Source organism: Pelodiscus sinensis, chromosome 29 (genome assembly GCF_052426305.1).
Source record: "Pelodiscus sinensis isolate ZL-2025 chromosome 29, ASM5242630v1, whole genome shotgun sequence".
In the NCBI taxonomy this organism is placed as follows: Eukaryota; Metazoa; Chordata; order Testudines; family Trionychidae; genus Pelodiscus; species Pelodiscus sinensis.
Window position 1 is genome coordinate 5,956,766 of NC_143080.1, and position 25,859 is coordinate 5,982,624.

The 25,859-nt window shown below is 65.7% G+C and overlaps 2 protein-coding genes across 7 annotated transcripts in view; one reads left to right on the plus strand and one right to left on the minus strand.

Moving 5' to 3' along the window:
- The first annotated feature begins 3,924 nt into the window (after positions 1 to 3,924).
- On the plus strand, positions 3,925 to 7,379 carry GAST (gastrin). Its single transcript, XM_089773996.1, has 3 exons — positions 3,925 to 4,284; positions 6,287 to 6,496; positions 6,887 to 7,379. The coding sequence occupies exons 2-3, from the start codon at positions 6,289 to 6,291 to the stop codon at positions 7,009 to 7,011; spliced, it is 333 nt and encodes a 110-aa protein (XP_089630122.1). The 5' UTR covers positions 3,925 to 4,284; positions 6,287 to 6,288; the 3' UTR covers positions 7,012 to 7,379.
- Positions 7,380 to 8,855: 1,476 nt separating this feature from the next.
- HAP1 (huntingtin associated protein 1) overlaps positions 8,856 to 25,859 on the minus strand; it is a 29,472-nt gene continuing 12,468 nt past the window's right edge. For 3 of the 6 annotated variants that reach the window (XM_075911271.2, XM_075911268.2, XM_075911270.2), the window contains 14 exons: positions 18,896 to 18,972; positions 18,482 to 18,598; positions 18,043 to 18,143; positions 17,491 to 17,599; positions 16,631 to 16,709; positions 16,301 to 16,431; positions 16,090 to 16,164; positions 15,771 to 15,908; positions 15,488 to 15,555; positions 14,251 to 14,457; positions 13,547 to 13,857; positions 12,276 to 12,494; positions 11,743 to 11,845; positions 8,856 to 10,360 (listed from right to left, as the gene is read on the minus strand). In XM_075911271.2, the coding sequence (XP_075767386.2) occupies positions 9,910 to 10,360; positions 11,743 to 11,845; positions 12,276 to 12,494; positions 13,547 to 13,857; positions 14,251 to 14,457; positions 15,488 to 15,555; positions 15,771 to 15,908; positions 16,090 to 16,164; positions 16,301 to 16,431; positions 16,631 to 16,709; positions 17,491 to 17,599; positions 18,043 to 18,143; positions 18,482 to 18,598; positions 18,896 to 18,972 (2,186 nt within the window). In that variant the 3' untranslated portion in view covers positions 8,856 to 9,909. Of the gene's footprint in view, positions 10,361 to 11,579; positions 11,635 to 11,742; positions 11,846 to 12,275; positions 12,495 to 13,546; positions 13,858 to 14,250; positions 14,458 to 15,487; positions 15,556 to 15,770; positions 15,909 to 16,089; positions 16,165 to 16,300; positions 16,432 to 16,630; positions 16,710 to 17,490; positions 17,600 to 18,042; positions 18,144 to 18,481; positions 18,599 to 18,895; positions 18,973 to 23,243; positions 23,528 to 25,859 lie in introns of those variants that run through there. The other 3 variants (XM_075911273.2, XM_075911272.2, XM_089773944.1) reach the window with 3 other exon arrangements.

Sequence of the window (25,859 nt, forward strand, 5' to 3'; positions counted from 1 at the left end):
TTGTGACAAACAAGGGAGGGGAAAAGACAAAAGTCTCTTGCAGGGGTTGGGGTTTTTTTGGTCACCAAAACTGGGTGTTTTTCCCGACAGAAGTCGCAATGCAGTGCAACCACTCTCACTGTTTTGTCACCAAAAGGCAGTTTTTGGCGACAAAACCTGCCAGTGTAGACAATAAGAGGAGCTTTTTTTTTAAGGGGGGTGAGTTTGAATCCCTGCCCAAGTGAGATTAACATTCTCAAGGCCTTCCTGGCCAGGCAGATCCTGTTTTCCGGGCTGCAGTACCACAGTTTGAACACAAGAGTGAGCCACTTGCATGAGAGAAGATTAACTGTGGGACTTGATTTTCATGTCCATTCTGACCCCAACCTCAGCCTGTGCTCTAGCAACCAGTCTGGGGGACCCAGCTGGCTGCTTCTGACACCCAGAGGCTCCGGGTACTCACCAAATGGGATTAGCGTAGATAGCAAATATTTACTTACCTCCTGACGAACCAAGGGGAAATACGCGGCAGACGAGCCACGGATGTATCCAGTTCCCCATGGACTTTCCAGCGACAATTGACAAAGTGGGTGACAGCAGCATTTGACACGGATCACCAGAAAGGCTTGTTTAGCCCCGACTGGTGGCATTAGGGGCCTGTAATTGCAGAACAATTTGTTTGTGTTGCCTGTAGGGAGTGCTCCTGCGAGGAAGCCATCGATCGGAGGGGGAGCGGTAGCATTTGAGAGCCTGTTTGTCTTGGTGGCCAAGCTGGAAGGAGTTTTGTGTAAAGAATGAGCTGTTCAGAGCCCAGCATGCAGCTAAGCAGTAGCCTTGTCCATTACCAGTGACCCCCGAGTTAGCTTAGCACATCGGAGGACCCGAGCTCTGGATCAGCTCGTGTCTTAAAGCCCAGACTTCGCTCATCGCCCCTGTAGCTTAGCCTGGCCGCTTTCCGCAGCACCTGGCTTTGGCTGGATCCAGCTCTGTTTCCAACCCAGCAGCCAGATCTGTCTCTAGGCTTTAGTTTAAATGAGTTCCAAAGGACGGCTGAAAAGGGTTCAGGGGATGCTAGCTAGCGTTTCATTTAATAAGTGTGTAACCGCACCAAATCGTAGCGGTTACACGATTATTCGCTGGTCCCCAGGGGCAGGGCCGGCAGGCAGTGCACTCCAGCCCCACTCCCAGGGAGCCCCCTGCCATCCTGTGCTGCTGCCTCTTTTAAGCCGGCTCCTCCCCCCAAGCACCTGCCCCTCAAAAGGCTCCACGCACTCTCCACCTTGCTGTATCACCGCCACCCACACACACAGCCCTCGCTGCTGCCTCTCTATCAGAGATAGCAGCGCAGAAGTGGAAGGGGGCAGGTGACTCCGCAGGATCGGGTGCTTGTGGGGAGCCTGCTTAACAGCTGGTTCTTCACAGGCGCTGGCTCCTGCCTCCCCACCCGCTTGCTGCCTCTGTTACAGCAAGGTGGGAAGTGTGTGTAGCCTTTTGGATTAACCGATAAACCCGGGCTTAGCCGTTAATTGTTTACATGACTGTACGCCAAGCCAGGGCGGCCCTAGACTAGCTGCCAGCAACTAGTGCCCTAGGCGAACCATGCAACCCACCTCCAAACCCCTCAATGATATTGCGCCACCATTTGGTTCCCCATTTAACTTGGCGCTCTAGGCGACCGCCTAGTTCGCCGAGACAGACGGGCCGCCCCTGAGTTGCCAACATCCCTAGTGAAAACCCTGCTGTTCCCTCCCGCACCAGCTTCAAAGAGGCATCTCCAGCCGTGGCCTCCCCGTCGCTGCTCTACCTTGGCGGGCTCCATGTCTCGTGCCACCCACCGTGCCCACTCCAAAGGAGCAGCAGGACCAGCTGATGGAGGGAATCTTTGCCTGGGCCTGGGCCTGGCCCAGGAAATCAGCGAGCATGTCATGCCAGGGTGGCCCCAAGGTCTGCACCATGGTGGATGTGGCCATGCCGGGAGCTAGCGATCAGCCGGCAAGAGGGGTTTTTCTTGCGCAAGAAGGGGCAGAGTAGATGCTCTGTCTTGCGCAAGAGCCTCTTCTGAAAAAAATGGCGGCTCATTAGTTATGCAAATGAGGCTCGCTGATATTCAACGCTTGGCCTCATTTGCATATTACTCGCGCAAGAAGACGCGTGTGTAGACATAGCCCTGGTGAGTGGCCAATGTGTAACATTGGGGACGCCATTCACCAGCCCCCGTGTTCCTGGCACCCTCGGCAGAGAGGCTGCGGCGTGATGCAGGCCTGGAGACAGTTCTCCCCACAGCAGTAGGGAGGCAGGGTGCTGGAGAAACTGTCAGCATCCTGTGCAGCTGCCTGCTGCCCAAACTCCCTGTATCCCCCCCCCAAAGCTGCTTCAGAGTGAGTAAGTGCAAGGGCGGCGGGGGACGCAGCGACCGGTGGGGGCTCTGTGCTTCGTGGGTTCCTAGCACCTACCTGAGAACAGCTCCACAGCTTTCCACATCGATTCTCTAAACCGTTTTACCTCATCGATTGCCAGAGTCAACAGGCGTCTGGTCCTGAAAAACTGCCTTTTGAAAAGGTCGCTTGGGAATTAAAAGCCCAGCTAGGGCCAAGCCCCCTTGCAGGAGAAGCAGCCCCCCCCTTCCCCAATCAATCCCCAAAGGATGCGCTGTTGCCCAGGGAGGTGCGACAGGGAGCCAAGCCCGGCTCGGCAGATCACCAGGGGCAGCTGGATTTGTCACGCTAGAACGCACTTTAGAATTGGCAAGGCCCTTTGCAGGTGGAGGCGGGGGGGGGGGGGAGGACGCCACATTCCCTAACCCGCATGGCCCCCCCCTACAGCACACGTGCTGTGCACGCCGGGGGGACCCATTGCTGGCACCCCCAGACAGCGAGCCTACAGGGGGGTGGCAGTAACGAGCCTGATTTGTGGCTTACGGGCAGCAAAGTGGCCAGGCCCAGGCGTGAGAATGCCAGGCATGGCGGGGGAGGGGGCAGTTGAGTCCAGCTGCCGCCCACTTTCCCGTGCTCGAGGGTCCCTTCCTTGCCAGCCCGAAAACGAGGCGACGAGCACGTGTTAATGCCCCCCCCATTGCCTAAAGTCCCCCCCTCCGTTTGTGAGCAGGGGGCCCTTAGCGCAGCCCCTGGCTGGGGGGTCTGGCAGGGAAAGTGCCCAGCCCCCACGGCCCGAAGTGCTCCTGATGCAGGGGCAAGCTTGCCCTCGCAAAGGTAACGCCCCACTGACACAGCATCCAGCCGCCGCTCGGCCTCCTGCGCCCAGCCCTGCGCCTCCGTGGGCCCGAGCCAGGCCGAGCAGCCCTGGCGCAGCCAAGAGGCGTTTGCCTTCAGGAACCCGCCCCGGTCCCCACCCGCTCAGGGCACGTTCTTCCAGCCTCGGCATTGCTCGCTGCAGGGCTGGGTCGGCTGGCCAGACAGGCCCGCTGGGGAGAGACGGGGGCTGCACAAGGGCTTGGTTGTGATGCCTCAGCCCCTCTCTGTGCAGGGCACCGACGCTCCCTTGGCGCCTTCCCCTCGGCTCCCCACAGGGCCAGGGGCATGGGTTGGAGGAGACCCATGTGGACAAGGATGGAGGGAGACACATGCAGGGAGGGCTCCAAGGAGCCGCTGTTTAGCCTTTAACCTGGGTCCGTGCTGCTGACACGCATGGGAGGGGGGGCTCACAGACACAGCCGTGGCACCCACTGACTGGTCTCCTGCCCAAGAGCCGCAGCCAGCAGCAGCAACCTGCATTATTTGGATGGGGGGGGGCGGAGAACCCACCACACCAGCTTGGGCGCAACCTTTTGCCTTCGCTGTCCGGGCTGCAATGTGGATCCGGCCACCGAGGGGCCCGTCTGGCTCCGTCCCTGGCGGCTCGGTGGCCTGTGACTGCTCCCTGTGCCGCTTTTCCCAGGCGGGGTCGGGCTGCTTTGCTTGCCGGTACTGTGGGGGGCGGGGGGGAGCAGGCGCCAGCACAATGGCCCCTCCCCCATCACACAGCGCACACGGGGGACACTTCCCCCCCCCCCGTCCTGGGCGACCCTTTTTACTACAACCATTCGCGCCCGTGGGAGCCTGGCCATGACGGCCACGTGGCGCTGAATGACTCCCCTGCCCGGCCTCACAGCACATGGCTGGCGGTGCACACAGCCAGCAGGGGCGGGGCTGGGAAGGGTGAGGGCGGGGCTTCTACCCTGGAGGGTGGAGCTTAGCCCCTGCACCACCTTTAAAAGGCAGGGTCTTGGCACCCGGCGAGACAGCTGACGATCTCCCCAGAGGTGACGCCTGATTGCTTCCCTGCACTGACACCACCGGACTCCAGCAGGTGAGACCAAGGGGGGGATGCTGGGGATGGGGGGAATCCCTGGGCGTCTTTGTGCTGTGCCCCAGCTCCAGGGTCTTCTTTAGCTACTGGCTCACAGGTGCGTCCCCTCCCCCTGCCTGCTAATTATGTCCCTGGCTCCACGTCCAGGGTCCCTGGGTCTTTGGCTGGTTCAAGGCAGGCTCAAACTCTTGCTGCTGGGGCAAAGGGGGGTGCTGAGCTCGCCCTCCCCCCCATGCCAGCCTGCCTGGGGCGGGCTGCGTACCTGGCAACGGGCCTGTGCCTTGCAAAGGGTGCCGACAGCACAGGCACGAGAGCCCAGGTGTGCCAGCTCGTTCCCTGGGCACCAGGGCAGGCGTGGCCCCTGCAGGACCCCTGTGGCCACTGTGATGTGTCGGGCTCCCAGCTCCTCCCCAGGGCTGGTCACAGCCTGCTGGCCCGGCCTCCAAGTGCCACCTGCTCAGTGGGAGCCGTTCAGCCTCGGGCACCAGCCTCCCCCACTGTGCACAGAGCCCCCAGCGCTGCCAACGGCGCCAGGCTCAGCTGGGCTTGGGCTGCCCTGCCTGCACTGCGGATGGGCTCAGGTGCGATCCAGCCCCCCACACCCCACTCCAATGGCTTTGTCCCAGCCCCTGGCCAGGATGCCTCCCTCCCCCTTGGGGGTCTGGCTCTGTGCATCACAGGCCCCTTGCTGGGTTGGGCGTGGGGAGGGCACAGGGCCCTGGGGCTGTACGTGTTCTGCCTGGCACTACGGCGTTTGTTCTTGCTCAGAAAGTTCCTGGTTGGGGAGGGGGGAGGGTTGCCCTGACCCTGCCCGGCAGTGAGCAGTGTGGGGGGGGGGCTTACACTCCAGACAAACCCTCCCCACTCTGCCTGTCCCCCTCCCGCACCCATCTGCAAGGCCTGCTGTTTGACCCATACGTTGCCTTAGGGTTGCCAGGTGTCCGGTATCCAACCGGCCCGTCCGGTTTTTGGGCCCTGTGTCCAGTAAAAACATTCAGAACATACCGGACATGTGCAATTCCGGTATTTGCTGGTTTTCCGGCTGGGCGCCCGAGGGAAGCCTGGCGGGGGCGGGGGAGTGGCTGGGAGGCGGCGCTGGGAGCCTCTGGTTGGGCGTGACGCCGTGGGGAGGGGAAGCCCTGTCCGTGCTCCTGAGCGCTGTTCCAGCGCCTTGTGGAGCCGCACCCGGACTCATTCGCGCTTCTCCGAGACCGTGCACGGGCCAGGCAGCGCCCTGGGATCTGCACGGGCCCGAGTCAGTCGTGCTCCCCGCCGGCCGATTCGCTCCCCCCAACCCCCTCCTGGCCAGCCAGTTCGCCCCCACTTCTCCTCCCGATCTCCCCCGGCCAGCCCCGCTGCCCCGCCAGCCCCACTTCCAGCAGCCAGTTCTCCCCTCTTCCTCCCGATCTCCCCCGGCCAGCCCCGCTGCCCCGCCAGCCCCACTTCCAGCAGCCAGTTCTCCCCTCTTCCTCCCGATCTCCCCCGGCCAGCCCCGCTGCACCCAACCCCCCTGCCTCCCGCCAGCCGGTTGCCCCACCCAATCTCCCCCGGCCAGCCCCACTGCACCCAACCCCCCTGCCTCCCGCCAGCCGGTTGCCCCACCCAATCTTCCCCAGCCAGCCCCACTGCCCCCCAGACCCGCCAGCCCTGCTTCCCACCAGCTGCCCCCCCCTTCCTTCCAGCCAGCCCCTCCCGCCTCCTGGCCCGTCCTCCGTCCGGTATTTTTTTTTTAACTCACCTGGTAACCCTAGTTGCCGTAGCTCTGAGGTGCAATGCACCGGCCCAGGGAGCCTTGTGCTGGGCCCAAAGCTTGGGCCACCTGCCCTGTGTCTTGAGACAAATGCTGAGCATCCCCGACCTGGCAGACTGCCCCCATCCCCCGGCTGGCTGCCTCAATCCAGACCCCCCCAGAGCCATTGGGCGTGGGGGGGAGCTGCTGCACAGCCACCCTGGGAGCAGGGTGCAGCGTCAGCCCCCAGTAACCCCCTCGCGTCCCTGGCAGCCATGCAGGGGGCTCTGTTTCTGTGCCTGCTGCTCGCCGTCCTGGCGCCCGCCTGCCACGCCAGGCCGAACGCCCGCCCGCCAGGCAGCCCCGCGGTGATGCCACAGAGAAGCAGCAGGACCCCTGGCCTGGTCCGCAGGGACTTGCTGGGGGCCCTGTCTCAGGACCAGAAGCATCTCATGGCCAAATTCCTGCCCCACATCTATGCAGGTAAGCACCTGGAACCCTGCCGCCCTCTCCCGCCCCCTGCTGGCTCGCACCTGCCATCCCCAATCGGGTGCAGCCAGCTCTGGGGTGGGACGCGGCTGCTGTTCACATGGGATAGCCATGGGGGGGGGTGTCACCCATGTGGCTTGGTGCTGGGGTTGTGGGGGAGGATGGGTGCTACACCCCAATGCAGCCGGGCTGCAGGTCAGCCCAGAGGGGTCTTGCCCACGCTTGGCCATGCCCTCAATTAGGGCAGGGGGCTAAGCAGGTGGCCTGTGAGGCTGTGCCCACCCCCTGGGACTGATTATTGAAAGTTGGGGGGAGGGGGTGTTGAAGCCAGGGAACCCGGGGGGCAGGGGATTTAACTGCTGTCTCTGCTCCCCCTCGTGGCAGAGCTGGCAAACCCGGAGGGCTACTGGCGTGAGGACGACGCCGTGCGCCCCCTGCACGACCGCGGTTACCCCGGCTGGATGGACTTCGGGCGCAGGAGCCTGGCAGACTCAGACGAGGCCTTGTAGAGCGGCTCTGTCCTGCCGGGGGGGGGGAGGCAGGAGCTGCAGGCTCCGCCCTCTGTGACCCATTTTTAAGCCTGTCACTCTTGACTTTGTCTTCAAAGCCCTTTGCTGTTGCACCCCAATAAAAACGTGCTCAGTGTCACCGCTGGGGTGTCCGGTGTCTCCATTCGCCGCGTCCCTGCACAGCGGGCAGGTCTGGCTCACCACAGGACACCTGGGTCCATGCCGCTGCCCCTCGTGGGGTCCCCCAGGTAACTGAATGGCTTTAGGCCAGAGCTGGCAGCTGCTCTTGCAACATTCTCCCAACGCGCAACCCCCACTGTAGGGTCCTGCCAGAGGCCCTCGGCCCTCAGGGAACGTGACTCCTGAGCCTTCAGCCCCCATGTGAGTACCACGGGGGTTTTGTGCTACCCCCCAGCCGAACACAGCTCACTGCGACCCGGGTGTCTGGAACTGACTCCCACGCCAGGACACCCAGTTTGCTCCCACGAGCGGGCAGAGGGGCTGGCGGTAGTGTTCCCTGGGAGCTGCGCACTTGGGCGGCCGCCCAGGGGCGATTCAAGTGCTGCCCCGCTGGTTCGCAATGCGCCCCCACCCTGTGATGCTACAGGTGGTGCACAGCCACCCATGCCTTGGTGTGCACAACAAAATTTATTCCACACACACAGAACAAATTAGGGGGAACACTGGCTGTGGGGGGAAGCTTTGCTGTGCCCACAGGATCAGAGTGAAGAGAGCAGATAATGTGGGGGCAAGCAGCAGGCATTTGCTGGAGGGTCAGACAGCAACAGACCTTAAAATCCCAGGCAGGTCTGCAGGGGTCCCAGGCCACCTCCCCTCCCTGTGGAGTCCAGCATCCCAATGCCACTGCCCTGACCATGAGGGCATACCCAGTAATATATGCTAATTTATTCATTTGAAGCCAGAGCTCCCCACCGCTCAGCACTTTATTTTTAAAGAAGCTAAACAGAGAATCTCTCCCCCACCCCCCAATTAAAATGCCAAGGCCTGTCTGGGGCTTCAGTCCCCTCCATGGCCACAGGGGGGCAGCAAGAGCCCTAGGCCATGCACTATGGGGCCTGCTGACCTGGGGGGGGCTTGGTGGAGGGGGGTGAGAATAGGAGGGTCTTGACAAGCTGGGACCAGCCGGATTGGGGGGGGAGGGGAGAAGAGAGAATTGCTCCTTGCAGGGTGACTCCTCCCCTGCCCCACATCACTCCTTGCCCACTGGCCTGGCGTGTTCAGGACCCACTGGCCAAGCCCAGGGCAGGACGAAGCCTCGAGCCGCGCGAGTGGTTATTCCTCGGCCAGTGGGGAGACGGGGTCATTACCTGAAGCCCCCACCCTGCAGGAGCCAGGGCTGAAGGCAAACACGTGCCAGACTCGTAAAAGAACAGACAGCGCCACCCCCCGCGACCCCCTTGCTGTGGCGGACGGAGGATGCCCCGAGTTCCGGGCTAGGCCAGGCCAGCTCAGAACAGGGGCCAGCTCAGGCCTGGGCCGTTGCAGAGCGGCGGGAAGGGGAAGGCTCATGCTCCCAGGGGCATTGCACCCAATCCCCCAGCAGGCAGGCTCAGCTTTCAGCGTCAGTGACCCAAGGTCCTTGCTCCAGCCCGGAGGGGCCCAGCGAGTGAGGGAGCAGCCAAGGGGCTTAGCCCGGCCGTCGCCCCCACACAGGACCAGCCCCCCTCAGCCACTGGCATCAGTGGGAGCCAGCCCCCACCCCGGGAGCGGGCGGAAGGGGAAGAGGGTTTTGTCATTGCCACGCCCGACCCGGCCGCCTCTCACCCGCGGAGTTGATCTGCCCCCACCAGCCCCTGCCCCACACGCACCAGCCTGGAGCCAGGTCTGAATCAGTCCTTTATTTCACCACAAAGACAGAGCTACGGTGCGTCACTGGCGGGGTGGGGGGTGTAACAAGCTAGTGCAGACTTACCACAGGCGCAGGACTGGGGGAAAGGTGCATGCAACAGCTGCACAGACACACAGGGGTGCTGCAGAGCCACACCCCCAGCAGCATGCAGGCCCCGCCCCTGCCACAAGGAGGCGGAGCCTCCACTCAGTGTAGTTTATTGATAGGGGACAAACACTTGCTTAAAAATCTCTCCGTGTTTTAAAAAGACAAGTCGGCCGCTGGCCTGGGCCGCGCCCCAGGGGGAGAAGGGAGAGTCAGACACAGGTTCAAGTACAGGCCGGGTCGGGCCAGCCCTGCCACCCTGGACTCCAGCAGAGCCCGGGCCAGCTTACCTCTGCCAAGCCAGTGCCCCTCAGTTCCCAAGCTTCCAGGCCTAGTTTTGGGGCCCTGCCCCCCTGCCCTGCGGCTCCCCCCACAACCCCAGAAGCCAAGGGGCTGCTGTCCAGCCTGGGGAGCAGGGAAAGAGACAGGAGCATGGCACAGATCTGCCTGCCACGCCCCAGGCCAGCAGGGAACCGGGGGCTCTAATGCTAGTGCTGGGCCACCCCCCAGCTTTGAGCACCTACTACCCAACCAAGAGCCAGCCTCTAAGAGCCCGAGTTCCCACTCAGCTGTGTGCCTGGCCTCACCCCTCAGCACGGGGGAGACCTGCTGCACCAGGGCGGGTTGCATCCCCCACTGGCCGAGACGTGGGTGCCTATTAAATTCTGCAGCAGCTAATGCAGCAGCTGGCCCTGCCCCTCAGTGGCTACACGCTCACCTGGGGACCGGCCGACAGTGGCTGGAAATAAAGACCAAGAGCAGAGCAGCCCGATGAGTCCAGCTCCGGCTGGTGGCCAAGACCCCAGGCGGGCGAGGGGTCAGCCCTGATGCTGGAAAGGAGGGGGCGGCTGGGGAAGCCGCATTGCTCTGGGCGCCGTGCCCAACCCAGGCGGCTCCCGGGCTCTGCTCGCCGGCAGCCTGTGCCCGACTGTCCCAAAACCACTTCATGGCTGTGCAGGGGGAGCTGGCCTCCTGGCAGGGGGTGGGTCCTCCCCTGCACCCCGGAACGGGGCCTCTCCTCTGGCCACCACCGTGTCCAACCCGAGTCTCTTCAGCTTTGCCACCAGGTTCAGACTGAAGATGCTGCTCGTGTCCCGGGATCCAGCGGCCCCGCCGTCCTGCAGCCCAGGGTCCCTCAGGAAGGGCCGGGCCGAGCCCCCCAGAGACCTGCCGCGCAGGCTGTCCCACTGCTCCCTCCAGGGGGGCAGCCAGGAGGGGGACTCTGGTGCTCGGAGGCTGCCCCCAGCCTGGCCCGAGGCAGAGATGCCGTGCTCCAGCAGCAGCGTGACGAGTCCGAGAGGCGCCCCGGGGCCTGCCTCCGGCGCCTGGCGAAGGGGGGGCGCGGCGCTCAGCCTCTCAAAGGGCCCACAAGAGGGCACGACTGTATTATAAAGACTGGGGGGAGAGGGAAAGGGGGATGCTGATCAGTACGAGGTGGCCTAGCCTGGCCTAGGAGAGAAGAGCTCTCACTTGGGGAGGGGGAGGGAGAGGGAGGGAGCTTCCACCAGTGCCCCCAGGGCAGGGAGCTCCTCTTTCCAGGCACCAGCCCCGTTTGCTTAACGAAGCTTTTCCCATTAGCCTGCAGCAGCCAGCCCCCTCCCCCATGGCCAAGTCACACCAAGTGCCCAGGGCCCCCAGCATGTCTGGGACACCCCCCCACTCCCGCCAGCTACCTTAGTCAAGCTGAGAGAACAGAGCAGGCTGTTAATGGCACATCCGTGTCCGAGGCAGCTACCTGGTTAGTGGGTTAGTGAGTGCTCCCCAGAAGCAGAGGCTGGACCCAGGCTGCTCCCCCCACAGGCAGGGGGGCACCCTACACACAGGGAGCCTGGCATGCTGGGAATCTCAGCCCAGGGGGGCCTGGCTCCTGATGGCCAGTTGCTCATTTCTGTCAGTCAGCACCAAGTCTCCAACTCCTAACGCAGCGTCCAGGCTGCAGAGAAACCCCTCAGACTAACGGGAGGGGCCAGCTGCCCAGTCTGGCTCCAGCGCTGGGCCCAGCCGAGCTGGGCCCCTGACTTGTTAGGGAGCAGGGGTTCTTAGCGACGAACCCACACGACGGGGATGCCCGGGTTGGCCAGTGCCTAGCTGTGCTTTGAAACAAGCCAGGCATGAATCCCCATGCAGCCATTGGGGGGCAGCCTGGCCCAGCCTCTGCAGTCCAGTCTAGCGGTAACCCCCTTCCCACCACACCGCCTGCAGGGGGGCAGACTTGGGGGGCAGCTTAGTCCTGACCCCCACAGTGGGGGCCAGCTGGCAACAGCCCCCTTTTGTCACCTTCCAGAGGCTGTGTCCCCTGCTCTGTAAGCCCGCTGCAATCCTGCCAGACAGGCAGCAGGGGGCGCTCCATAAGCCTGCTGCGATCCTGCCAGACAGGCAGCAGGGGGCGCTCCATAAGCCTGCTGCGATCCTGCCCTACAGGCAGCAGGGGGCGCTCCATAAGCCTGCTGCGATCCTGCCCTACAGGCAGCAGGGGGCGCTCCATAAGCCTGCTGCGATCCTGCCCTACAGGCAGCAGGGGGCGCTCCATAAGCCTGCTGGAGGGACCCTCCCTGCAGGCGTGTGGGTGGGGCTGCCACGCCGGGCTCTGCCAGCGCGATACACGGTCTCTTACATTGGCACCGAGCGCTCAGAGCATCAGGGGCTGCAGGGCCCTGGAGTGTCGCTGCCTAGAACCAGGAGCCAGCAGAGCAGCCCAAGGGGGGAGAAAAGGAGACAGGTTAGAGGGGCGGAGCGGCTGGCAGGGAGGCCGTGGGGATGGGCCCCGGGCGCCTTACCTGGGTGTCACCGTGGTGATCTCCTTGCTGGGGTGTGAGATGCGGCAGGTGGTGATGGTGAATGTGGATGGAGTCTGGGGGAGGTTGTTAATGGAGTGGAACACTGGAATGCACAGGAGACCGGGGTTAATGTGGGGGTGGGGGTGGACAGACACCTGGGCCCAAACGGGAGACAAGATGTGGGGGACCCAGGGCCCTGACCGCAGCTCAGCAGGGGCCCCCACGCCTGCTCCCGAGTCACCAAGGGGCTGGTGAATCGCTGGAGGGAACGGGGGGGGGGGGGGGGGGGGGGCAGACGCAGGGCGCACACATGACCGAGACAAGACGCATGTGCAGACAGATCCGGGAAGGGGAGGTAGCAGTGGGGGCGGGGGCAGGATGGAAACACCTAGGTGGACCGGCGCAAAGGACACCAGCCCGGTTGTTGCATCCCGGCAGGGCAGAGCATCACGCTAACCCGGCCTCCTGCCGGCTCCCGGTCCGGTCAGGGTGAGCTCCCCTCCCCCCGGGCCAGTCCATCAGCCCCCACTCACCACTGGAGCAGTCCTTGGCTTTGGAAGGCGTGGAGGTAACGAGGGCCCGGAAGGCGCCTGAGTCCACGTCGTCCTCCTCGAGGTCGTTGAGGTTGTAGACCTCCTCCAGGTCCACGTCCAGCTGCCGGAAGTCTTTGGTGAGCACACCGGGCCGGGGGACCAGGATCCCACCCAGGTTGGGCTTGGCCAGCTGCTGCCACTGGTGGAGAGTCACGGAGCCTGGGGACAGAGACGCCAGCCATGCAGAGCTCCGGCTCCGGCCCATGCTGCCGGGCACAGCGCACGGAGCTTCCACCGGAGACGGCACAACGGCAAGAGGCCTCCCTGCGCCGGGACCTCCCGGGTTTGCCACAGGAGACCCAGCACCTCCGAGGCGGCTCCTACCAACCTATGGAGCCAAGCAGTGACACGGGAGGAGGGGACCCGAATTGGGAGCTCTGGGAAAAGAGGGGCGAGATTCAGAAAGTGCTGCAGTAACGGAGGGTGCCGGGGACAGCTCCAGAGGCCGACGGCAGACAGCTCCAGGCTGCGGCCAGCTGTGCTTGGCAAGAGGAGCAGCTGGGGGAACCGGAAATGAAGGAGCCAAAAGCAGGGTGCTGGGTATTAGGCCCAACCAGTGGACAAGTGATGGGATGGGCCAGTCCACTCCCCATGTGCTTAAAGACTTCGGGGGGGGGGGGGGGGGGGAAGGAAAGACGGAGGGCTCAGAAGCCGGTTTCCCCAGCGGGCCCGGGAGTAGCAGCCCCGCCTCATTCTAATGCAGAGACCCAGACCAAATAGGCCAAACCACGTCACTGCCTCCACCACCCCCAACCGGCCGGGAGGACACGGGATTGGACTTCACAGCAGCCACAAGGGAGGTCCCAGCCAGTCTTGCGGACTCCCCCCCCCCCGCTCAGGGGCCGCCACCCGAGGGGCTTCCGGCTAGAGCCCCCAGCCGACAGGCACAGAAGCTGCTCCACCGCACCCCTGCCTGGCCTTTCCTGGGTTTGCCTGCCTGCCTGTCCGTCCCTTCGCCATGGGCTCCAGCGGCTGAGGTGTTTCCCAGCCCGACGCAGGCCGAGGCCTCCCGACGCCCACCCCAGGCCTTGTTCAAGGCTGGTTTACGCTGCCTGGCTTCCACTGCACCACCGTCCCCGCTCGTCCCACTGCGCGAACACAGCGCTGGCCTCTCCAGGCGGCTCCAGGCTTTCCCCTCAGCCTGGGCGCCCAAACCCGCTCTGCCCCGTCCCTCCCCACCCGCCCCAGGGCTCCTCAGGGCCCTCACTCACCTTCCAGGGGCTTGACGATCTGCAGCTTGTCAGGCAGGTAGAAGGAGCTGAGGGAGAAGCCGGAGCCTCCGGTGTGCTCCGAGCTGCCCGAGTAGTTGGTGCCCGTGGACAGGCTGCTCTCGTCGGGCGTGAGGAACCCGCTGGAGCTCTCCACGTCCCTGGCCAGCTGGCTGAGCTTCTGCTCGCGCTCGGTCTCGAAGAAGGAACGCTCCGAGGCGTGGCTCTCCTGGCGGGCGGACAGACGCTGCAGCGCCGCCTCCAGGTCGTGCCTGCCCGGGGTGCCCGGGGCGCCCCGCTGCTTCTCCTCGCCCCTGCCCCAAGGAAGCGGGAGAGAGTGAGGACCGGCCCCGGGCCCCCCAGCCCAGTGCCAGGGGCGTCGTGCCCCACAGAAGCTAGCACAGAGGACGAGTGCACTGTTGTCTATGGGACGGACCCTTCCTCTCTTCGCCCCTTGCTGGGTTGGGGCCTGGCACCCTGCAGGCCCACCCCAGTTCCCAGCCACGCTGCTCCCAGCACCCGTACTCCCAGGATCCCCAGCAGGGAGACCCTACGTAAACCTCTGCAAGAGCGCGTCTCTCCAGAGAGCCAGGCAGGGGCGGGGTGCGGGTCTGACCCCGGCAAGGGGAGGGCGGAAGCCCCGGCTGGCCCCATCCCGCCAGTGCCTGGCCCCCGCCCGCTGCAGAATGTGGGGGAGGGGCACTCACAGGGCACTCTCCAGGATCTCTGGCACCAGGCTGGCGTTGTCGGAGCCGTAGCAGCTGGTGCGGGGGGTGCTGACCCGGCTGCACCCCACCGAGGGGACGCCTGAGGGTGGCTTGGAGCTGGGCAGGTTCTGGGGCGACTCCGCACGCGACTTGGCTTTGGCCACCTGGTTCGCGGCCTTCACCGTCTCGAAGACCCGCATGTAGCTCCTGGAAAGGGGATAGTGCCAGTCAGTGGGCACCCCATCCCGGGGCCAGCCTGCCCGCCCCTCCCCCCGCCAGGCAGTGCAGGGCAGCGGGCACCCCATCCCGGGGCCAGCCTGCCCGCCCCTCCCCCCGCCAGGCAGTGCAGGGCAGCGGGCACCCCATCCCGGGGCCAGCCTGCCTGCCCCTCCCCCCGCCAGGCAGTGCAGGGCAGGCAAGCGGGCATCCCGTCCCGTCCCGGAGCCAGCCTGCCCGCCCCTCCCCCCCTCCCCCCCACCAGGCAGTGCAGGGCAGTGGGCACCCCATCCTGGGGCCAGCCTTCCCGCCCCTCCCCCCGCCAGGCAGTGCAGGGCAGCGGGCACCCCATCCCGGGGCCAGCCTGCCCGCCCCTCCCCCCGCCAGGCAGTGCAGGGCAGCGGGCACCCCATCCCGGGGCCAGCCTGCCCGCCCCTCCCCCCGCCAGGCAGTGCAGGGCAGTGGGCATCCCGTCCCGGGGCCAGCCTGCCCGCCCCTCCCCCCGCCAGGCAGTGCAGGGCAGCGGGCACCCCATCCCGGGGCCAGCCTATCCGCCCCTCCCCCCGCCAGGCAGTGCAGGGCAGCGGGCACCCCATCCCGGGGCCAGCCTGCCCGCCCCTCCCCCCGCCAGGCAGTGCAGGGCAGCGGGCACCCCATCCCGGAGCCAGCCTGCCCGCCCCTCCCCCCGCCAGGCAGTGCAGGGCAGCGGGCACCCCATCCCGGAGCCAGCCTGCCCGCCCCTCCCCCTGCCAGGCAGTGCAGGGCAAGCAAGCGGGCATCCCGTCCCGTCCCAGGACCAGCCTGCCCGCCCCTCCCCCCCCACCAGGCAGAGCCATCCAGTGGGTTCTCCCACGCGAGCTCCCATCCACACCCAGGGGCTACCCCCTTCACCCACACCTCAGCCACATGGGCTCCCGTCCTGGACACTGTAGGTTCCCACGAGTCACAGCGAAGCCTGCGCCCCAGCAGCCGGCCGGTTCCCCTGCCCCACGGCCCAGCCCCACGGCGAGGGCGCACTCACTTGCACTCCGAGGACGTGCCGTCGGCTCCTTTCCTCGTGATCCCTTTGAGCTCCGCAGCCAGCGAGTCCTGAAGGCAAAGAGCACCGGGAGCTCCAGCAGGGCTGGCCAGGGGCCAGGCAGCCCGGAGCCATCAGTGGGCATGAGCGCCCGGTGTGCCACGTGCTCCCACGCCAGGGCAGTGCAACGGGGCCGGGCACCCCACGTGCATGGCACAATGCCCGGCTCGCCCTGAGGCAGCACTGCCGGAGCCACGCACTGGGACAGGGCCTCGCGGGTACTCACCAGGGGAACCAGGCTGGCCAGGCTGTAGCGGCTGATGGTGCTGTTGGGGAGGCTGCGGTTGCGCAGGCTTTTGATTTCCTCCTGGGCCTCGCGCAGCATCCCGCCGCACTCGGCGTATTTCTCCTGCAGGTCCCGCAGCTGCACGGGCACAAGAGAAGGGTCAGGGCGGGACCTAGGGGGTGGCGCCTGGCACCTCCTCTGCACAACAGCCAGGGTGCAGAGCATGGCCTGGGCTTCGGGCACCGGTGGCTGGAGCAGCAGCACGGTGCGGTGCCCGGGGGGGCCGGCCCCACCTTCCCCCCCCAGCTCAGGGACTCACCTCAGTCCGTAGCTTGTGCTCAGTCTCCTTCGTGGCGGCCAGATGCTGCTGCAGCTCCTCCACCTCCGCACCTTGCTGGGGGAGACACGGCAGGTCAGGGCTGCGGTCGCTCCTTCCCACAGCACCCCCCTTCCCCGGCTGCTCCAGGCAGCCCCTCTCCAGTGAGGGCCCGGGCTGGCACCAGCAAGGCAGCCCCGGGCAGGGCACTTACCGTGCGGCACTTCTGCTGCAGGGCCACGATCTGGGCCAGGAGCTGGCTGATCTCCTCCTGCTGCCGGGCCGTGTCCTCCGCCTTGCGGGCCAGCTCCTCGGACAGACAGACCACCTGCCGGCTGGCTTCCGCTGGAGGAGGGGGGCAGGGGATTAGCGACCGTACAGGCAGCCAGGCCTGTGGGGGGCTCCCCATCCAGCCCAGCAGAGACCTGGGTTCCAGGACGGAGCCCAGTCTCCGGTGTCTGAGCTGGCGGCAGCATAGAAGGGAGCCCCCCACCCCACCCCCCCGGCAGGCGAGGGCTGTGGGCAGGGCCCCGAGCCAACATACAGAATTGCTCCACACAGTCCAGCATCAGCTGCTGCTCCTGGTCTTCGTACTGGCAGGTTTCCGTGGCGATGCTGGAGGCCTGGAGGGAGGGAGGAGGAACGTTAACCAGGCAGACACACGGACGGACGGCTCCCAGCTCCGCAGGGCTTCCCATTGGGAACAGCCCCCGGCTCGCCCACCGCACAGGGGCAGGAGCAAAGGGGGGCCCCGCGCCCAGCCTGGGGCAGGCAGGAGAGCCGCTGAGACCGACAGCTCCATCTGAGCCAAGCATCACCCCCACCCGGCCCCCTGATGCCAGTTTCCCCAACCCAGAGCCACCCCCCCAGTCCAACACAGAGCGCCCCACCCCTACCGCCCCCCTGATGCCAGTTTCCCCAACCCAGAGCCACCCCCCCAGCCCAACACAGAGCACCCCACCCCCACTGCCCCCCTGATGCCAGTTTCCCCAACCCAGAGCCACCCCCCCAGCCCAACACAGAGCACCCCACCCCCACCGCCCCCCTGATGCCAGTTTCCCCAACCCAGAGCCACCCCCCCAGCCCAACACAGAGCGCCCCACCCCCACCGCCCGCCTGATGCCAGTTTCCCCAACCCAGAGCCACCCCCCCAGCCCAACACAGAGCACCCCACCCCCACTGCCCCCCTGATGCCAGTTTCCCCAACCCAGAGCCACCCCCCCAGCCCAACACAGAGCGCCCCACCCCCACTGCCCCCCTGATGCCAGTTTCCCCAACCCAGAGCCACCCCCCCAGCCCAACACAGAGCGCCCCACCCCCACCGCCCGCCTGATGCCAGTTTCCCCAACCCAGAGCCACCCCCCCAGCCCAACACAGAGCGCCCCACCCCCACCTGGCCCCCACCTCCAAGCGCAGTTTCTGGTTCTCCTCCTCCAGCCCTTTGAGCTTCTGCTGCAGCGCGTCGTACTGGATGGATTGCTGCAGGGACAGCGAGGACTCGTTCCGCCGCAGCCTGGGGGCACAGGGGCCGTGAGCAGCTATAGCCAGGCACCCGGGGTCCCTCCGCCACCGGGCAGGGAGCAGACCCCAGCCCAGCCCCTCCCGCAGCCTCCCCTGGCTGTGCCCATAAGCCCAGCCCCCTGGGAGGGTGCGGCTTCCCCTGCGCATCTTCTAGAGCGGGGCCAAGGACCCCAGCACCAGCCAGGCCCCGTGCACCAGGCAGGTGGAAAAGGGAGGCACCAGCCTGCCATGGGGAAGGGGCAGAGCTGCCCCAGTGCAAGGAGCTGGCCCCTCAGAGCCCAGGGGCCCCACTGGGGGCAGCTCCCAGCACTTGGGAGCTCCAGGACGGAGGCCCGGGGAGACGGGCCGGGCGGCGCGAGCGACGCAGGAGCCTCCCGGCACAGGCGGGCCAGGCAGAGTCCACCCTCCCACGTTCCAGGCAGCGCGGTCACTCACGGTGTGGCCGTGGCCGTGGCCGGCTCGCTGTCCTCCACAGTGTTGGTGTAGAGATGCAGCAGGTCGTCCCGCATGGAGACTTCATGCCGCAGCTGAGCGATCTGAGGGAGGGGACAGGGGACACGACGGGGGGTGAGGCAGGGCAGGGTCCCTAGGGGGCTGCTGCTCACAGCAGGGTCACCAGCCTGGCCTGAGTCCAGGTGGTACCAATAAACGGGGGGGGGGGGGAGGGTTTAAGGGGCTACGGGCAGGCATTCCCCCATCACACACAGCTGTCCCCTCCCTGGGGCACTGCTGATGGGTCAGGCCCCAGGGCGGAGCCCCCCTCTTGCCCATAGCAGGGGCAGGGAGAATGGGAGGAGCTGGCTCAGCAGCCGATAGGGTCCTGAACCCCCTGGGTCGAGGGGTTTCCCACCCAAGCCCATGGGGGGGGCTTTACCTCCTCCTTGGCCAGCTCCAGCTGCTCCTCCAGGAGCTCGTTGTGCTCCGTCAGGCTCCGGTTCTGCTTCAGCAGGGTCTGCCCGATCCGTGCCGCCAGCTCCAGGTCCCGCTCCTTCTGCGGGGGGGACGACAGGCTGCTGTGAATGGAGGCAGCCCGGTAGGAACCCGCCCCACCCCCAGACTGGCCCCTCTCCACTTTACCCCCACCCTGCCCCATAGACTCCTCCCATCCCACCCAGACCAGCCTCCTCCCCCATCCCCTGATCAGCTCCCTCCCATATCCAGAGCCCTCTTATCCCAGGCCAGGAGCCTCTCCTGGCTGTTGACACTGCAGGGGCACCGGGTGGGTTTGCCACCACCTCTGGGGAGGAGTGGAGACCCCAGGCAGGCAGGGGGTGGCAGCTCCGCCTACCTCCTCCAGCAGGTTGGTCACCGCGTCAAGATCATGGTAGGTCTTGGTGACCCGGCCAACCCGCTCGGAGCACAGGACTGCGAAAGAGCAAGAAAGAAAGTTGGTTCCCCCCGTCGCATGAGCTCTGCCAGCCCTCTGCTTCCTCCTAGCCCCCCTGGAACGGGCTGAAAAATGCAGCCACCTTTGGGGAGAAGCCAACAGCTGCCCCATCACTACAAGCAACAGCTTTGGCACAGGTCTGGCAAGGGCAGGAGAGTCCCGGGGGTGCAATCTAGAACTGGGGCAGGGGAGCCAGAACACTAGAAGCAGGGGATGGTCAGTGGTGCTGACGGTGCAGCAAGGAGGAAGGATGGTGCAGTGGTCATCGCACTAACCGGGGGACCCAGAGTCAAGTCCCAGCTCTGCCACAGAACTTTGTGCGACCTTGGTCCAGACACTTAACATCTTCATGACTCGGCTCCCCATCTGTGCCCAGGGCCGTGCAATGAACTTTGTGCAGCGCTCACACCCTGCAGGGCCGGGGGCCAGCCAAGCACCTCACACAGAGCACATTTGTAACAGAAGGGAGGAAGCAGGACCTGGGGCTTGCCTGCGGGACCCACTGCGACAAGGCTGCGTGGAGGCCCAGAGTGGGCAGGGAACAGATGTTGGACAACGACGCTACAGAGGACAAGCCCGGCGGGGTTAGACACAGATCCCCCGCTCTGCTGACTGCCCAGGCCAGAGCAGCTGGGTCCCCGGTGAGCAGAGGAGTCCAGGCAGAAACCCCGCCAAGGTCTCCACGAAGCCCAAAGTTAAACAGAATCTCCTGGCCCCCTTGAATCTCCCCCAATCCTGATGCTACACTCAGCCAGGACTGGCCCTACCATGAGGCAAACTGAGGCAGCCACCTCAGGTGCCAGACTGTGGTGGCACCACTAGGACCCGGAGTGTAGAAAATTGTGTCTGCTGCTGGTGCATCTGTAGGTAGCAGAGCAGCGCCAGGAGAGAGCAGAACAGGAAGGAGGCAGAATCGAGATCTTGCAAAGTTTTGGCCCAAGCGAGGGGGCGTCATTTGAGCTCCCCACCTCAGGTGCCAAAATACTGTGGGCCGGTCCTGCACGCAGCCCCCTTCCCCACAGCCCCCCGTGCTGGCATGTCAGGCCTCTCTGTGGGACATGGGTCTGCAGGGAATGGAAAAATCCAGGCAGCTGAGACAGAATTGGAAGGGACATCCCGGCACGGGGCCAGGCCGGAAGCTGCTTGGCACCACTAGCCTCTATTTATCCCCCCGGCCAGGCTCCCCAACCGTGTCACTTCCAATCAGCGTCCTGCCCCCGCTTCCCAAGCAGTCACCTCGCTCCTCCCCAGAGCTGCAGGCGAGGGCAGCCAGGAGGTTGCACTGGAATCCGGCCGGCTCAGCTCTAGTGCAACGAGCTTTGCCAGGTCTCAGCCCAGCCCCTCTCTGCTTGCAAGACTCCCACTGCCTCGCCTTCCCCAGGCTCAGAGGGGGTAGAGCAGAGACCAGCGGGTAACTGAGGCAGGGGAACGGACCTGTTCCCCTGCAAGCGTCACTGCCCATCTGCTGCAGCCCCTGCCATTGCGGGGTCCCCGAGTCCCCGCACAGAATTTGGGCAGCTCCACTCCCGGGGTCAGGATTGCCCTGCTCTGTGAGTGGAGAAACTGAGGCATGGAGCAGGGAACTGGACGGACCCAAGGGAACACCGACAGCAGCCAAGACGTGAACCCAGGAGTCCTGGCTCCACGTCCCCACCGCCCCGTACCACAGAACGGCCCATTCTCCCCGCCACGAGCCAGCCACGGCCAATCTGCCCCATGTCCGTGGCGCCTGCTGAGCCCCCAGCTCCCCCCGAACCGCCACAGAGCAGGGAGCTGCCAGGCGAGCGCCAGCCCAGCGCAATGCCACGGCAGACGTGGGCAGGTTGCCTAAGCAACAGTCAGCTGCCAGCCATGCTGACGTTCAGCGGAGCTGGCATGTCCCCAGGCCCTTTCTCGGCAGCAGCCCCCACTTCCTCGTGAGAGCCGCGAGGTCGGGCCCAGCTGGGTGTAGGGAGAGCGACACCCCAGGGAGGCAGGGGAGCAGAAGCCCGCACTAGGGCAGGGGAGGCAGGGGCGCTGAGCAGGCAGCTCTTGCTCTGCCGGCTGCACCAGGAAAGTCTGCCAGGGCGCACGTTGGGAGGCCCTAGAGCAATAGGAGACGCTCCACCAAGCGCTGTGGGGTCTAGTGGTTACAGCCCAGACCTCCTGGGTTCTATACATACTTCTGCGAGGGGTCTAGGGGTTGGAGCAGGGGCGCCAGGAGCCAGGACTCCCGGGTTCCATTTGCAATGTTATCACCAACTTGCCCAGCAGGCCGTGGGGGACAAAGTCATGTGCCTCAGTTTCCCCACCTGTTCAGCAGGGACCCTCTGCGCAGGAAAAGTGAGGGGTCAGCAAGCTCTTCGCCCCCACCCCCACCCAGAGCACTAAGCCCGGCTGGCAGGACCCGAGACGCCCGTGAAGTGGGTTAGCAGGAGAAGCTCAGAGACCACAAATCCCATTACGGTGGCCCCGGCGGCGGTGACGTGGCAGCGGCGCGTTGCCATGGCGATGCCCCCACACACACCCCCATGCCCACCCCCGCTGGCCCTTGGAACAGTCTGTCCCGTTCCGCCCAGCTGCTGTCTTGTCAACAACCCGGCTAATCCCGCCACCCGTGGCCCCCGGCCCCGCCCGGCTCCCGACACCGGCCCTCGTGCGGGCTGGCACGTCCGCACGGCAGGCGGGGGCAGCATCCGAGAGGCCGGCCCCCTCCCCCAACAGAGCCTCAGTCTCCACAGGGGACACCTCCCCCCCGCCCCCCAATGCCTCGTCAGGCTGCGGAACCGTAATTGGAAATAATTAGAGCATGAGCTTCGTTAAGGCAGGAGTGAGCGGCGGGCCGCCGTGCCGCGGCTGGGGGGTGCAGCTTGTGCTGGGCGCGCAGAGATGGACCCCGGCCGGCCCCACCCACCCCCGTGGGTCAGGAATTGGCTAGGCACAGGGTGGGCGCCAGCCCCAACCCCGAGGGAGGGGGGTTGGCTTGGCCAATCGTTTGGCAACAGAAACCCGTCAGGTTGGGGATCCCTGCTGCTCCCCTAGCCCCAGCTCTGCCCCCACAGCGGTGTCAACATCAACTGCCCTTCCCACCCCCTGCTTCTCCCCCCGCCCCAGCAGGCACCAGCCCTGTGCTCTTGTGGGAAGGACGACCCTCCCCTTCAGGGTCACCAGGACACCAAGGGGCCCTACAGCCATGGCATGGTGGTGGGGGGGGGTCCTGCTACCTGAGCAGCCTCCATAGCCCCCCAGCCTGGGGTGTAGGGCACCACACAGAGCTCTGTATTCACCATGCCACCCTGACAGCGCATTGAGCCTGGCCCCTTCCAGGGAGCCCCTCGGTGCCTATGGGTCCTCCAGCCCCTGCCCTGCCAGCCCCCCAACCCTAACAGCCGCTCTGGGGCTGTGCCCCACACGATGCCACCCCCTCCACCTCGGAGTTGAGCGGGAACATAGGTGCCTCCCGCACTCCCCCTCTTCCCCCCAGCTCCATCTGAGCTGCCACTGCCCTGCAACACCTACCCCAGGATGAGGCCACCCAGCCCTGCCCCAGAGGAGCCCAGGAAAACCTGGCGCTCCTGGGGGGCCCCGGATGCTGCCACGCGCAGCTTCTCCCGCTGCCACGGCGCCCAACCCCACAGCCAGCAGCCCCAGACCACGTAGGGGCACCCACCGGGCACCGCAGGGAAGCAGCAGCCGGGCAGACTCGTCCGGTGCCCAGCCCTAGCAGGGGAAGCAACCCAGCGGGGGACAAGGCTGCGACCGAACCAGGGGAGGGCCGACACCCTGACGGGTCAGGGGCTCTTAGACCCACGCCACACCCGCAGCACCTGCTCTACCAGAGACTCCTCCAGCCCAGGAACCTGCCCCGCGAGGGAGCGCAGCCCTCGGGGGGGAGACCGGTGCAGGCAGAGCCCTGGGGTACTTCCCCCCAGGCAGGGGCCTCATTTCCCCGGGGACCGAAAGCCAACAGCAGCAGGGCCAGCCACTCCAAATATACCCTGGCCATGGGGCCAGGCACCCCAGGCCCCCGCAAATGCAGCACGAGCCACCGTTCGCCCCAGTGCCAACATACGGCCAGACCCAGCCAGGGCAGAGGAGCAAGCGACAGATGCCCCAGTCCCAGCACAGCCCCCAGCCTGGCAGCCAGAACTTGCCCCACACTTGCCCATAGCCAAGTGGGCATCCCACCCGGCAGGGCAGGGGCAGTGCAAAGCACCAGTGGGCTGCGACCCTGCAGGGTTAACGCCCCCCCATCCGCCCCGGCCCTCACCTTCCTCCAGCTCGCGCGTGATCAGATCCCGGGGGCCGTCCGGGGCGATGGTCCCGTTCACCTCGTCATAGGCTGCGGGGCTGCTCCAGAACTCCATGGCCGGGGGGCCACAGAGCCCGCCCCCCTCGCACAGCTCAGGGGGAAACATGCAGCCAACCCCCGGCACGGAGGGAAGATGCAGCTCTGGCAGCCTGCTACCGAGCAGCAGGTAGCATCTGTGCAAAGTGTGTGCGCTAGTGGGGGGGTCACAGCCAACCCAGCTCCCTCCCCTGCTCCGACTCTCTGGCAATAGGTGCCCACCACCAGCTACCCCTATTTATAGGGTCTCCCTTGCTTCTGCACCTGGCTGGGCACATCTCATTCCAGCACATGAGGGGGGGAGCACAGACTAGACCATCTCTTTGGAAAGCGAGGGTGTCCTGTTCAGAGAGGCACAGGCACTGCTGGGGATAAAGGGCTCGTGGGATGGGGGGGGGGGCAACACTGGGCTTACCCTGCATCTATGGGATTGACTATGGGGGGGTGTCAATGGGCGCTCCCCCCCCTCTTTCCCTGCAGAATGGATCGGCTCTAATAGAAGCCTGTGGCTCTGCAGCTGCATCCTTCTGCAGTGGCCCCTGGTGCAGAACAGCCCCTCTGCAGAGGGGGAGACAGGAGCTGCATCAGGGGACCCGGCGCCCCCCCCCCCCCCCCCCGCGGGCTGGGCAACGATCCCCTCTGGCAGCGCCAGCCCCCGGAGGCCAAGGCAGCAGCAGGTGCCCCCTGGGGGCTGGTCGGTGGGGAACGGGCTCCGTGCTGCGCTGCAAGCCCGGCTGGGGAGGCAAAGCCGGGGGCGAAAGGCTCCCTCCCCAGCTGGCTCTGCAGATTGAGGGATGAGCCCGGCGCTGTTTGAAAATCTGACCCTAACCTGGCCTACAGGAGGGACTGGGGGCTTGGTGGTGGGGGGGGGGGGATGTTCCTTTCTGGATCCTTCCTCCCCGCCCTGGGATGTCTAATCAATAGTATCTGCTGAGCCCTGCCCCCCCCCACTCCCTCCCCAGAAGCCTGTGGTGAGAAAGGGGCCAAGCCAGGGCCAGACCCCACGGGCAGAGCCCTGCACAGGTGCGGGGCCGGCACCACACGCTCCGAATTCCACGGCTGGTGTCTGAAAGGGACACGCGTGGCCATGTGGGATAGACAGTGCTGCTGCCCACCTTCCCCCCCTCCCCACTCCCCTGCTGCCTGGTGCTGCTCCGTGAACGCAGCTGATGAACAGGGGCCTTGGGGCTAGATTCACGGCCCCACCTACCGCGCCGGCTGCACGCGGGAAGCAGAGCATCCTGCCTGCTCAACCTGCAGCCTAGAGGGGGGACGGGGAAGCCTGTGAGGGTGGGAGGTCCTGGGGGGGTTTCTGGGGTCTATTGGATCCAGGGTGCACATGGAAAATGTGTCTCCTTGGGGAATGGGGTCTCCCCCACTCAGGGAGGTGGGGGGGTGCTCTCTAGGGCGTAGTGGGGGAAGCTGGGGCACATGGGGAGGGCACCTGGCCTCTGGTTCCAGCCGCGAGGCGATGGGCGGAGCTCAGATCTTTCCCCCAAATGCAGGGTGTGCATGCCCTGGGAATCAGGGGGGTCTGTGACCAGCTCAGACAATTCCCAGACTTCCCACCACTCAGGGTGGTATCAGCCGCAACGGTTTGGATCGAGGCCCCTTGTCACACGCCCCAGCCCCAGAGCGGCAATGCTACAAACGAGCCCTCGGCGCCCAGCCCTGGCTCAGGCAGATCCACGATTTTTGGGTGGGAATGTCCCTGGTTCTGAGCTGCCGTCCCCTGGGATGGGGAGCAAGTTGGGGCCGGGACCCCTGCACCACCTGGCCAGTCGCTGCCACGCTCATAGCTGGGGAGTTGTGGGCCTGCTAAGCAGGAGCCCATCTGCCCTCTGGCCCTGCCCACGGTGCCCTACCTCCCCCGGCTGCCTGGCAGCTGTAACCGGCCTGGCTCACTTGGCAGCCCGGCTGTAAACACAGTTGGACGCAGGCAGCCAGGAGCTCCAAGCCAGGGGAGACTTGAATAATTTATGCCGGTGCTTTAATAATGGACGAGCGTGTGCTGGTCCATGGGGGAACCTTTGTGGGCAGGGGCTGTTGGGCAGCGCCACGGGAGGGCCCCCACGGGGCAGATTTGACCGGCTGACGCAAGCCGGTCCCAGGGGGACAATGAACAATGGGCCGATCCCCAGCACAGAGCCAGTCATGCAGACACCCCTCCCACCCTGAATCCCTCGGCATTCACGTAACAACCCCCCAGCAACAATGCTGGGCTGACGGCCGCCCGTCACGTCCTTCGGCAGAGCCCTGCCACCTGCAGAATGGATGTTCTGAACCCAGGCACCTGCGCAAGGTAACTCTGGCTTCTAGCCCACCCCTGCTGGTGCAACCACTAGTCCTCACTTCCCACCCCCAGCCAGGGCTAGACCCCAGGCATCTTGGCTCATAGCCCCTTTGCTCTAACCACTAGACCATCACAGGACCCTCCCTGCTGGGCACAGACTAAGCAGCCAGACCCTACTGCCTGCCCCCGCAGAGCAGATCCAGAGCCAGCCGCCCAGCGGGTTTGCACGCATGGCCGGGGCAGCT